The 14,350-nt window shown below is 41.1% G+C and overlaps 1 protein-coding gene across 2 annotated transcripts in view; it reads left to right on the top strand.

Annotated features, from left to right (window-relative positions):
- Positions 1-14,350, top strand: part of LOC126297681 (metal-response element-binding transcription factor 2) — a 121,864-nt gene that overhangs the window by 91,872 nt on the left and 15,642 nt on the right. For both annotated transcript variants that reach the window (XM_049988792.1, XM_049988791.1), the window contains exons 5-9: positions 6,535-6,729; positions 8,437-8,609; positions 8,823-9,018; positions 9,250-9,317; positions 9,472-9,645. In XM_049988792.1, coding sequence (XP_049844749.1) covers positions 6,535-6,729; positions 8,437-8,609; positions 8,823-9,018; positions 9,250-9,317; positions 9,472-9,645 — 806 coding nt within the window. The remainder of the gene's footprint in view (positions 1-6,534; positions 6,730-8,436; positions 8,610-8,822; positions 9,019-9,249; positions 9,318-9,471; positions 9,646-14,350) is intronic.

Raw genomic sequence — 14,350 nt, 5'->3', positions numbered from 1 at the left:
ATGTTCCATGCCTTTCCAGTCTCACGATGACTTCATTATCCAGTGGAATTGTGACGGTTTCTTCCACCGCCTGGCTGAGCTATGGCAACTGTTAAGCTGTACACCTGTTTTCTGCGTTGCCCTCGAGGAAACCTGGTTCCCGGCAGTGCGGACCCCTGCTCTCCGCAGCTATAAGGGATATTACAGAAACCGTAGTGACTATAATCGAGTGTCGGGTGGAGTTTGCGTTCATGTCCTAAACTCTGTCTGTAGTGAACATGTGCCCCTTCAAACCCTTCTAGTAGCTGTGGCTGTCAGAATAAGGACGACACAGGAAATAACCGTCTGAAATGTATATCTTCCTCCAGATGGTGTAGTACCCCTGAATGTATTAGCTGCACTGATTGATAAACTCCCAAAACCTTTCCTACTTCTGGGAGATTTTAATGCCCATAACCCTTTGTGGGGTGGTACCATGCTTACTGGCCGAGGCAGAAATGTCGAAACTTTATTGTCTAAGTTCGACCTCTGTCTAAATACGGGGGCCGCCACACATTTCAGTGTGGCTCGAGGTAGTTACTCAATTTATCAATTTGCAGACCAGGAGTTCTCCCATCTGTCCACTGGAGAGCACATGACCTGTGTGGTAGTGACCACTTCCCCATCTTCCTGTCATTGGCGCAGCGTCAGGCACATGGATGTCTGCCCAGATGCGCTTTGAACAAGGCGGACTGGGGAACTTTCACCTCTGCTGTCACTGCTGAATCTCCCTTACACGGTAACATCGATGTGCTGGTTGAGCAGGTGTCTACCACAGTTCTTGCTGCTGCAGAAAATGTGATCCCTCTCTCTTTAGGGTGCCCAAGGTGTAAAGCAGTCCCTTGGTGGTTGGTAGAAGTTACTGAAGCAATTAAGGAGTGTCGGCGAGCTCTACAGTGGGATAAGTGGCACCCTTCCATGGAGCACCTCATAGCCTTTAACAGCTGCATGCCCGTGCTTACTACCTTAGCAAACAATGGCAGGAGGGGTGTTGGGAGACATAAGTCTCCACCATTGAGTGCCACACAGCACCTTCCCAAGTCTGGGCAAAGATTAAATGTCTTTTCGGGTATCGGGCCCCAACAGCTGTCCCCGGTGTTACCATAAATGGCGAGTTATGTACCGATGCAAACGCATTTGCCGAGCACTTTGCTCGAGCCTCTGCGTCAGAGAATTGCCCCCCAGCCTTATGCACACTCAAACAGCGGCTGGAACGGAACTACCTGTTATTCACTACATGCTGCAGTGAATCCTATAATGCCCCATTTACAGAGTGGGAGCTCCTCAGTGCCCTTGCACATTGCCCCGACACTGCTCCTGGGCCTGATCGCATCCACAACCAGATGATTAAAGATCTCTCATCTGACTACAAGTGACATTTTCTCATCATCTTCTATCGGATCTGGTGCGATGGCGTCTTTCAGTCTCAACAACAGGAGAGCACCACATTTCCGGTGCTCAAACCCAGTAAAAATGTGCTTGGTGTGGATAGCTATAGGCCCATCCACCTCAACAACATTCTTTGTAAGCTGCTGGAACGTATGGTATGTTAGCAGTTGGTTTGGGTCCTGGTATCGTGTGGCTTGCTGGCTCCATGTCAGGGCGGCTTCCGCCAGGGTCGCTCTACCACTGATAATCTTGTGACCATCGAATCTGCCATCCGAACAGCCTTTTCCAGATGGCAAAACCTGATTGCCGTCTTCTTTTACTTATGTAAAGCCTACGGCATGACTTGGCGACATCATATCCTTGCCACATTGTAGGAGTGGGGTCTCCAGGGACCACTCCCGATTTTTATCCATAATTTCCTGTCGCTCCGTACTTGCGGTGTCCAAGTTGGTGACTCCCATAGTTCCATCCGTATCCAGGAGAATCCCACAGGGCTCTGTATTGAGTGTCTCTCTATTTTTAGTGGCCATTAAAAGTCCAACAGCAGCAGTCAGGCCCTCTGTCTCACCTTCTCTGTATTCAAACGGCTTCTGCATTTCATACTGTTATTGCTGAGCGGCGCCTCCAGGGAGCCATCCACAAGGTGCAGTCATGGGCTCTAGCCCACGGCTTCCAGTTTTCAGCCGCAAAGTCATGTGTCGTGCATTTCTGTCGGCATCACACAGTTCATCTGGAACCCACACTTAACCTTAATGACAATCCACTGTCTGTAGTGGAGACATACAAATTCCTAGGACTGGTTTTCGACACGTAAATGATTTCACTCCCTCATCTTCGCCAGCTTAAGCAGAAGTGCTGGCAGCACCTCAATGACATCTGTTGCTTGAGCAAAACCAATTTGTGGTGCAGATCACTGCACACTGCTTCAGCTCTATAGAGCCCTTGTCCAATCCCGAATTGACAATGGGAGTGTGGTTTATGGTTCGACAGCGCCTTCAGCATTGCATTTACTTGACCCTGTGCACCACTATGGGGTTAGATTGTCGACAGGAGCTTTTAGGACGAGTCCTGTAACCAGGTGGAGGCTGGTGTCCCGCCACTACAGATCAGATGTGCACAACTGTTTGCCAGTTACGCAGCACACATTCATAGTTCCCCTGAGCACCCGAATAAGCATCTGCTTTTCCCGCCTGTGGCAGTCCTTCTCCTGTATCGGCTGCCTAGATCGGGGCTAACGTTTGCGGTTAGCCTGCAGTCCCTTCTCTCCAAACTGGAGTCCTTCCCTTTACCACCTCAGCTTAATGGCTGATCACATAGGCTTCGCATATGTTCATGGAGGACATAATGAGCAGCACTCCTTGCCAGTTGGCTGCAATGTTTTCACTGCAGAGCTGGCGGCCATATTTCGTGCTCTTGAGTACATTCGCCCATGCCCTGGCAAGTCATTTTTCCTGTGCGCTGACTCATTGAGCAGCCTACAAGCTATCGGCCAGTGCTACCCTCTCCACCCTCTTGTAGCGTCCATTCAGGAGTCCATCTATGCCCTGGAACAGTCCCGCCGTGGTGTTTGTGTGGACCCCAGGACACGTCCTAATCCCCAGCAATGAACTTGCTGACAGGTTGGCCAAACAGGCGACACAAACAGCTTCTGGAGATAGGCATCTCCAAAGCTGACCTGTGTTCTGTCTTACACCCCAGGGTTTTAAGGCTTTGGGAGATGGAATAGCATAACAACATGCATAACAAATTGCAAGTCATTAAGGAGACTATGAACGTGTGGAAGTAAGTCTTACATGTGGGCCTCTCACAGGGAATCAGTTGTCCTCTGCTGGCTTGTCATTGGCCATACGTGGCTAATGCGTGGTAACCTACTCCATCGTGTGGACCCACCTCAGTGTCACTGTGGCTCCCAAATGACAGTCGTCCACCTCTTGCTGGACTGCCCACTTTTAGCTTCTCTGCAGCAGACTTTTAACTTTTCCAGCACCTTGCCATTGGTGTTGCCCGACAATGCCTCCACAGCAGCTGTAGTTTTATGTTTTACCCGTGAGAGTGGGTTTTATACTTCTATGTAGGTTTTAGCACATGTGCTTTGTCCCTACGTGTCTTCCACCCTAGTGCTTTCAGGGTGGAGGTTTTAATGTGTTGCAGAGTGGCTGGCTTTCCCTTTTTATTCTCATAGTTGGCCAGCCACTGTAATCTGCTTTCATGTTTTACTCTCTCCTTTTTCTAGGGTCTCTGTTTTCTTATCCTCTTTTGTTCCTCTTAGTGTTTGTTGCCTTCCCTTCGTTTTTGTGGCTTTTCCTTTCTTTCCGTTTTGTGTTAGGTGTTTCGTTTGTTTTATTAAACCAACCAACCATAGCTATCTTGTCAATTATAGTATTGTTCACAGCAAACAACAGTGATTCACTGAAACTTTTTTATTGTTCGTATTTTCGTTTCTTGATGTCAAACGAGACAACAATGTGGACTAACTAAATTCAGGCACACAAACTCTTTGTTGCCTAAGAATGAGCCAAGAGGGCCATATGTGGTGTTAATATATTAATCTCATGTACAACATGAACAATTAAGGGATTTTTATTTCAACTTGCTTGTGAGATTTATGGTTAGTAGCCACTCCAGTTTTTTTTTCTCCAAATTGAAGCTAAAAAGTTGCTCTCAGAAAACTACTCTTGTTTCAAGTGAAATAGTTTTGGTTCATTACATTGTAAGTGCTATTGTTCTTATATGGACTCTGTTTATATGCTGTTTGAATAGTTTACTCTTACGTAGAATGAAAATATTAGTTTCCTGACTGTCAGACATGCTGCTGCTAATTACCAGGTATATCCACAGCATAAAGTGCCATTGGTACAGTGTAAAGAATATAGTGAATGTCGGTTCGGATATAGTGTTGTATGTATTGCTAAATTTTAATTCTGTAGGAAAATATCAAGGCCCATTTATCTTGCTCCTGATATCTTACAAGAGGACCACACAGGAATCAGATTTTTATAATGTATGTTTATGATACATGACATTCAAAAATCAAATGTCACTCATCCTAAACAGTTTGATGTACCCTTCATAAAATATCAAGAAAATCAACTTTGAAGTTCTCATTAACTCTGTGAAGATAAGACAGTTTTTGGTCGGCCAAATGGTTCTGTCGGTTGGTATTGCTTGAGATTGATAATCACTGGATAGCTGATTTGAGTCTTCGTGTAATCATTAATTTTTTAATTTCTTTTTCATTCAGTTTGAATACCTATGTCATTTAAATATAAAATACCCTCAAATAGTATAGCCTTGTGATATTTATTTTTACCATTGAGTAAGAAACTTGCGTGCCTGCAAAACTGCGCCTACATGATTGAACCAGGACGCAAAATCAGCGACGGAGAAGATTACATAAAAATTTATTCAATTGTTCCATAAAATTTCGGGTGTGCAGCCACATAAATTGAGCTGCTTCTTCTTATGCCACGAAAAAATGAAAATTTTTCACTAGTTCATCACCAGGGGTCGTCTCCACTCTTTGCAGAAATGATCAGGTATGTGTGGTTCCCTTTGAAATGTTGCGATAAAAGAGAAATTTTTATGAATGTAAATTAAATTTGCTTTCCTATAAATACGATAAAAAAATTGTGACTCTAAAACTGCAGAATTTGTATGGTGTGCTGGATGCAGTGAAAATTATTGCTTTCTATGTTTTTTGTGGCGCTTCTCTGACTTGCATGAGAGTGCATCTGTGGCATAAAACAGTGGACACAGTCCAAATAAAAAGGTGATTTACAACTTATATTCCTTCATTTTTGTACCAAAAATTTTTTTTCTTCTTTTTAATATAGTAAACAGTCTTCTATAAGACATTGGGAATTTAGGATGTATATTTGCAGTGCAGCCAGGAATTTTGCATGTGATACGTAATTAGATATAAGATGATGTATGTTTTTCATAAAAAATGATAGGTTGTGATGGTTATCATAAATTTGATGAATTATATATTTAAATGATTTACATAATTGAATTGGATGAAAATATAGAAAAGTAAAGATAATGAACAAAATGAGTCTCGAATCAGCTATTTTGAGTCTCAAATGCTACCGACTGAACGGCCTTGTTCAGAACACGGTGTAATTCTGAATCCATTGTCCTTCGTAAATAATCTTAATGTATATTTTAAAAATGTGGCTGATTGGCAAATGTGAATCTAAAATGAAACCCCTGTTATTCAAGAAAGTCAGTTGTTGGTTGAAATAAAAATGGGCTATTGGGAAACACTTTGGAGAAAATTATTTGATGGCAAGTCAGTCTGAAGCAGTAATTATGTTGTGCAAAGTGTGGGTTATCAGAGAGTGACATGTCAAAATGTACCTGAAATAAAGTGCTGGTAGTGTAAGGAGTGAGAATTTTTCTTATGTACAGTTCCCATTATGATTGCAGGTTTGCACTTTTCTTCCACTAAGACATCTGTAAGATTTTTCCAAGCCTGTGATTTTTTAGTAACCATCCACTTTCATTTAAAGTAAATCATTGAATTGTCAGTCAAATGGTTAAGCTCAAATTGAGAGCTTTCCTTGTGTGTTGTGTTGCAGACCTGTCAGGTTGCACATGGAGTATTGACTGTAAATAGGAGGCTCTTGTCATGACTTGTCACATTTCTCCAGTGGATTAGATGTGGAAGCTTGTTGTTCTCAGTGTGCTGTGTATGATTTGTGTTCATTTTCTTTAATGTCTCATAGGACATTATTAATGGGAAAAGAGTGGGTAAATATGTGAAGTTCTTTAAACACATCCACTCATTTCCTGTCGATATTGCTAAGTGACATTTATTTTCATCGTTGAGGACTGTGTGCAAAAATAATATCGGTCACTCTTCCTTAATAATCAGACGATTGAATAATGCCCGCAATGAGAGAGTTCAGATCCCCCCCCCCCCCCCTTTTTTTTTCCAAGGCTGTGACGTACTTGTTTATTTTATTTTTATCTCTCTCTAAATCATGTGTCAAATGTGTACCTTGTGTGGTATGTTTTGATGAACAGATGGAAGTCTGTTGTAATGTGAAATGATGTTATAGACTTTTGTTATGATATTTGTAATTGTCTTATGTGTTTGTACTGACATATTTCTTCATTTCAAAGCCTCATGTAGCCAAAGATTGCTCTGAATCAGATTCTGAATGGATCTGTAAGAGGTGCCTGGAGAACATGCCAGCTAAAGTAAGGGATAGTAAAAGTACAAAAAAGGACACAGTTCGAAAAGTGTCAGGCCTGTCTGCAGTTTCCAGGCAAGATATTCAAGCAAATCAGACTGACAAACACAAACTACCTTATGATGTAAGTTGTCATCTGATTTAATTTTTGTAATATTGATTGTGCGCGCAAGTACGCGCGTGCGCCTACACACACACACACACACACACACACACACACACACACGGAGAGAGAGAGAGAGAGAGAGAGAGAGAGAGAGAGAGAGAGAGAGGGGGGGGGGGGGGGTGCAAAAAATGTCGAGCATTCTCATGTCAGGCATCCATTAACCTGCAAAGCTTTGTGACATGGGCTGGGTGAAGCTGGAAAACAATAAAAATTTTCCTTTCCCGATTATTTCTATTTGAATTGTGCCTTTGTATGAATGGGGTTTGTACTTATTTCTGTGACTCTGTGCACTTGCTATCAGTACCATAATCATGTAAGCTATGGGAAAGTTATGGTCAATGTCTGTCTGTGAACTGTGTAGTGGTGGGCAATGTGTTTCCATGTGTTGTTAATTGGTGAATTATGTTTGTAAGAAAATAATGGGGAATTCTCCTAACAGAATCCTAAATTTATATGGTAAATTATCTAAAAGTTTTCTGCATAATGGACCGAGATCCAGACCATATGTTTTCAGCCTGACATGTGGATTCTATCCAGGGATTTGGTGGTAACCCTTACTCAGAATGTCACTGAAACAATTCAGTAAATTTTGAAGTCATTTCTCTCTACTAAATTTTGTTGTGGTAGGATTTAGGTTAATGTATGTGATGATAAGCGACTCACCCAGGTAACCAAGCATGTTCAAGTTTTGCTTATGGTCTTTGAGGGGGGGGGGGGGGGGGGGAAGCCTGTCCCAGGTCAATTTGCCCTGCAGATGAACGACGGCTGGTGAGGCAACCAATTCTGGATGTGGTTTTTAAGGAGTTTCTCACATCCACCTAGTTAAATACTGGGCTGGTACCATGTTCCAACTCAGATACACACTACAGAAATATTTAGAAAACTTTTTCACACTTGAATATGAGATTTACTTTAGGTGCAGACAGATTGGGTACACAAATGCTGTCCCAGGGGGGAGTGGTGGAATCAGGAAGGGCATCTGGCCACCAACTGTAACTATTATTTCCAACACCTACAAAACCATGTTTACCCCATAGAGAAACAGGAAGAGTCAAGGAAAATGATGATTTGATGATACACATACCAAAGGATTACTTAATCCTTGTCACAGTAGTGGTTATTACATTACATGGACAATTCATTATGTTTTCCAGCATAACTAAAATAATAGTTATCAGATTCCATAACTGCAGGTGTGTTGCCAACTTGATTATTGGTGCAGGATTTCTGTTAGCAAACACACACACACACACACACACACACACACACACACACACACTCTTTTCTATCTTTATCTATTTATTTATTTCCGTTAACTTTCCTTTTTGCCTCTTGCGTTCCTCAACAATTTTTAGTGTGTTGCATGTTCTCAATGGAATGCTTTGCTTTGTGCTGTCGTAAGCATTCACAGCATTATAAATTTGTGGCAGCTCAGTTTATATGAAGACTTTAACCTTTCCAAGTTAAAATTTGATTTCAAAATTGTAGTAAATATGGAGTTCTCTAAATTGTTGCTTGAGCATTTTTCATTGCTACTAAACTTGCTAGTCATTTTTGTAGCTGTAAAACGTAGTTTAAGGCAGGGTGGCAACATTGGCCACTTTTGGAGATGATACACTTTAGTTCTATGTTGCAATGCCATTAAAGAAATAATTCAAACTTCAGCCAGATGTTCTGACGTGGGATTCTGCTCATCGGGTTAACTTGGAACAACGATATTGTTACTGTGGAGACAGTGGAGAATGGTTTATGCAGATGTTACAGTGTGGGCGTTGCCAACAGTGGTTTCATGAAAGATGTGTACGCTGTTTGCAGTATCCTCTTTTTTGTGGAGATAGGTGAGTGATTTCGTGTTTTTAAAATATTTTGTAATAAATATAGTAGAATTCTTGCTGTGCACAATGTACCATATTAAACTGTGAACTGTTGTGGAACGACGAGTTCATCACAGTTGTCACTTATGTGAATAATTTAGTATGGGATTTAGAAGCTTTTGCCGAGTATATGCTGCAGTGTCTGACCACCAGCTAATCACACAATTTCTGTTATAGGTTTTATGTATTTGTTTGTTCATTATGTAACCACGGAAAGGAATTTGTGAGACGGCTTGAGATGAAATGGGTTGACATAATACATTTGACGCTATTTAATCTAACCGTGTATAACGCCAAGAAATACTATGATCTAGATACTACTATAGTTCCATATGTTAACAACAACTGGACCGCATTTCAGCTTCCACCAAAGGTAAAAAAAAAGGAAAAATATTATCAAAATCTTGGTAGGCAGTTCTTTGTGTTTGAAAAATTCTGGTGGTTGTAAATCAGTTTAGAGATACATATTGTGTGTTGTTGGATACTTCATTTCTGTGTCAGCTAAGGATTACAATTATTTATTAAATAGTGACTAATATTTATGATGGCATAAAATACTTGCAGCACTCTAGGTTAATTGTTCCCACCTTCTTTGCCCATGTAGATCCTCGATATAGGTGTAGAAGAAAGGAGAGACAACATACTATCAGTATTGACTAATAATAGAAATAGGTAAGAATGTCAGCAGCAATTTTATTATTAGATGTTATAAGTTTAATAACTATTGTAATAATTGTATATTCAGTTTTATAAACTAATTATGGGACTGAACTTTGAGTGGAATTTCTTCTCCTGAATTTCCTTTGATAATAAAATCATCCATCAGGTTCAAATGTGGCCGTGAGATAAAGAAACGAACAACGATTTGGGGTCTTCGTGTACGTGTTCCTCCACCTGCACCAACATTTACACTACCAAGTGTTCGACCAGTCAGTGATGCTGTGTTAAAGGAGCGCTGGATGGGAAACAAGCGGTTAAAATTCCTTCCACCCTCACTAAGGTAAAATAGCCACAATGTTTCACCATTTTTACAGCTAATTATTTGAGGTCAGAGAATGATCTAATTCTGTTATTAAAATGTTTACATGTTGGATATAGCTCTAGGACAGCTATACAGACGTTCTCTCTTTAAACTGCACTACTGTCATCGTCTCACTTGTTCGATTTACTGTTTAATACATGAACAACTGTTTAAAGCTAAATAATAATCATACAGTCAGCCTCATAGGCTGAACAATTATTCAATGACCCTCCTTCTCATGGACAGGGTGAGCAGCAATTTATGGCTGTTTGTTGATGAGAATGCGGTGTGTACCAAGCGAGGTGGCACAGTGGTTAGCACACTGGACTTGCATTTGGGAGGACAACGGTTCAGTCCTGACTCTGACTATCCTCATTTTGGTTTTCCATGATTTCCCTAAATCGCTTTAGGCAAATGGTGGGATGGTTCCTTTGGAAGGGCACAGCTGACTTCCTTCCCCATACTTCCCTAACCCGATGAGGCCGATGACCTTGCTGTTTGGTCTCTTCCATCAAATCAACCAACTAACCAATGCAGTGTGTGGGAAGATCTCGTTGAGTGACTGTAGGAGGATACAGGATGACTTACGTAGAATTTCTAGTTGATATGATAAATGGTAGATTGCCCAAAATGTAAGTTAATGGGGATGAGTAAGAAAAAAGAACCTGTGACATTCAAATACAGCATAAGTAGTGTGCTGCTTGACACAGTCCCATTGATTAAATGTCTAGGAGTAATGATGCAAAGTGGTGTTAAATGAAATGAGCACATAAGGGCGGTAGTGGATAAGGTGAATGGTCAACGTCAGTTTCTTGGGAGAATTTTAGGGAAGTGTGGCTCATCTGTAAAGAAGTCTCCATGTAGAACATTAGTGCAACCAATTCTTGAGTAGTGCTAGAGTGTGTGGGATTCCAATCAGGTCTGGTTAAAGGAAGACATTGGAGCAATTCAGAGGCATGCTGCTATATTTGTTACAGGTAGGTTTAATCACTGCGCAAGAGTTATGGAGATGCTTCATGAACTCCAATGCTACTCCTGGAGAGAAGTAGTTTTTTCCTCAAGACGCTATTGAGAAAACTCAGAGAACCAGCTTTGAGGCTGACTGCAGAAGGATTCTATTGCCACCAACTTACATTTCATGTAAGGACCACAGTGTACAAGATATCCTGTGCCATGCACTGTGTGGTAGCTTGTGGAGTATGAATGTAGATGTAGGCATAAACATGTATTTCATAGTTGTTGGTAGTCATGGTGGTCAATATTTTGTTAGTACTCTTATTGCTGAAGTTAAAATAATCAAAAAGTCAATATGAAATCACGGTGTGCACCGAATCATTGAAGGGTAACTTGGTGAATGGACATTTGAAGAGTGAGGACTAAGATAATTGAGCAATATGATGTCGCACCCACCATCTGCTGTCAACAGTCACAGACCGTGGAACACCAATTTTCTCAGCAGTATACTATTAATTCGTGCAACATCAACAGTAGACTTTAATGTCAGTATTTCATCCTATCTTAAACTTATTCTTGATTGTTTTCAGTGAGTCCTGAGGAATAGCATTATTGGTGTTTATATTTAACTTTCATCATAATCGAGGGAGGCTCATTTGTAGAGACAGGAAAAACTTTATTTTTTATTATTTTTGTCAAACTCAGTGTCATTTTTGACAGATTATTTTTCAAGTATGTTCTTTGTGTTTTCCTTATTCCATTGTTTTTTAGTGTTGCATAGGAAATTAAAAAAATGTCAATTACATTAACAATACCTAAGAAAAAGATAGGTTGCTACTCACTGTAAAGATGACACATTGAGTTGCAGACAGGCAAAGCTTCCTTCATGAAAGGAAACACACACACACACACACACACACACACACACACGCACGCGCATACCTCACGCACACATCGACAGCCATCTCCGGCAGTTCGGACTGGAATTATGTTTACGTATTTATGTCACGCATTTCATTCACTTCCATTACTGGAAAAAGAAACCTTTGTTACATCTATTAAGTCTAATCCAGGGGCGAGCAAACGTTGCACGTGGCTCATGAGTGCACTGCACTGCACGTGTGCTGCTCCCGTGGAATTGTCGACCGGGGCAGTGGCGACAGCCGGCAGGTTGCGGTTGTGTAGTACCAAGCTAAGCTGCGGACGTTGATTCGAGGTGACCACTATGTAGTGAACATTGTATTTCAAGAACCAGAAAATGCATAGTGAATCAAGGAAACTGAGAAGTGGAGATTTGCTCCCTTTTAAAAAGGAATGGTGGAATCATGTTTTTCTGTGTGCAAAAACGTGAAAATTCGAAATATTTAATATGTGACAGTATTCTCACTGGTCAGCGGAAGTTTAATATTGAACGCCATTATAATAAATTTCACAGGGACGAGTGCAATGTTATTGACGGATTCTGAGCGGATGGGGAAGTTGACTGAGCTTAAGAAGAGTGATCTTGCGAACTAGACGACTTACGTAAGTAGCTGTTGTCACAAGAGATCTGCGACTTTCGTTCGTCATGTGTCTCATCTAATTGATTTAACATTTTATGGAGCAGTACGTGCAATTTATAAATGCTGATTTAATTTGCCTCACTGAATGCAAATCGGTTTCGAGCTATCACTCTTTCTCGGCGGACTTTAAGTCGTCATATAAGTGCCATGGCAGGTAACGTTTACCGTCAATTAAGGAGTGCAGTGCAGGACTGTATTGCATTTTCCGTCACACTCGATGAGTCCACAGAAATTTCAGACACCGCGCAATTAGTGATTTATGTCCACGGCGTGGACAGTGCTCTGCACATAATAGAGGATTTTTTTTATATGATATCTTTAAGAAGCACAACCACCAGCGCAGACGTCATAAAATCTGTTGAAGAAGCTGTTGATTCAGACGGCTTAAATGGGGAACGTTTGGTGTCAGTGACAACAGACGAAGCACCTTCAATGAAAGAGGAACAAATGGGATTTGTTGGATTACTAAGAAAAAGGATACAGCGTACAGAAGAATCATTGTACAGCATCCACTGCATTTTGCACCAAGAAGTACTCTGTGCAAAAGCAAGTGGTTATTCGGGCAGTTAATTATTTGAGATCACACGGGCTTACATATAGACAGTTCACACATATATCGGGCTTACATATAAACAGTTTAACACATATTTAGCTGAAATTGGGGAAGAGTGCAGTGACATACCATACCACAGTGATAAAATTAATTGTTGGTAAGGCGGGTACCAGGTTGAGATTCATTGGGAGAGTCCTTAGGAAATATAGTCCATCAACAAAGGAGGTGGCTTACAAAACACTCGTTCGACCTATACTTCAGTATTGCTCATCAGTGTGGGATTTGTACCAGCTTGGGTTGACAGAGGAGATAGAGAAGATCCAAAGAAGAGCAGCGCGTTTCGTCACAGGGTTATTTGATAAGCGTGATAGCGTTACGGAGATGTTTAGCAAACTCAAGTGGCAGACTCTGCAAGAGTGGCGCTCTGCATCATGGTGTAGCTTGCTGTTCAGGTTTCGAGAGGGTGCATTTCTGGATGAGGTATCAAATGTATTGCCTCCCCCTAATTATACCTCCCGAGGAGATCACGAATGTAAAATTAGAGAGATTCGAGTGCTCACAGAGGCTTTCCGGCAGTCATTCTTCCTGCGAACCATATGTGACTGGAACAGGAAAGGGAGGTAATGACAGTGGCACGTTAAGTGCCCTCCGTCACACACCGTTGGGTGGCTTGCAGAGTATAAATGTAGGTGTAGGTGTAGAAGGCCGCTGGCTGCCTCGGTAATGTACTCAAAAGATTTTTTGAGCTGAGAATACCAATAAATCAGTTTTTAAAGGACAAAGAAAGTTACGATCCCGAATTAGAAGATCCAGAGTGGGTTGCCTATCTTGCATTTTTAGTTTACATTACCGGTCACATGAATGCATTGAACACAAGTTTGCAAGAAGAAAATCAGCTAATTTGTGAAATATCTTCCAGACATTAAACTTATTGTAAACTCCACGTGTGATAATTAAATAAAATGTATCGTAGCTAATAGGTACTGTTTCAAACAATGATTTCTTTCAAGCACTCCTACTAACCTTATTTCTTCATCCAATGAAGCAAGCTAGGAAACAAAACTCATTACAAAGAGAGGAGCGGAGAGACTGGTGGGGAGGGGAGAGAAGCGGGTGGCGCAGAACACTCGTTAACTGCACACGAGCAAGTGCACCGCACACATGGAGGATTCCTGTCCGCCCCTCGTCTAATCCATTAAAAACATATAACTCTGCAACAAAATGACATTGAAAGTCTTTTTAGAAGAAAGTGTTGTCATAGCTTTAAAAGTTTTGTTTCAAGACTTTGTGCCACTGAAACACTAACACTTCATTATATCTGAAAACTACTACTTGCAGTCTATAATTGAACTGGAAGCTAAACTGTCTTCAGCCCAACAAGAGACATTAAAATTGCCCATGTTTTCTGCTAACATGGAAAGTTACATTTTCACTTAATTCTGAAGGGATTTGTAACCTTTCAGAATATCTACATTGCAAAGCCTTACATTCCAAGTGCATACAACATATTCTTTGCCGTGTAATCATTTATAAAGTTTTTGCATCATCCAAGGATTGAAATGAGAACCTATGGCTGTGAATACAGACTTGGCGGTATATGTGGCAATGAGAGTTG

Source organism: Schistocerca gregaria, chromosome X (assembly GCF_023897955.1).
Source record: "Schistocerca gregaria isolate iqSchGreg1 chromosome X, iqSchGreg1.2, whole genome shotgun sequence".
Lineage (NCBI taxonomy): Eukaryota > Metazoa > Arthropoda > Insecta > Orthoptera > Acrididae > Schistocerca > Schistocerca gregaria.
Note: the sequence above shows the minus strand (reverse complement) of the source record. Positions and strands in the feature narration are given on the sequence as shown.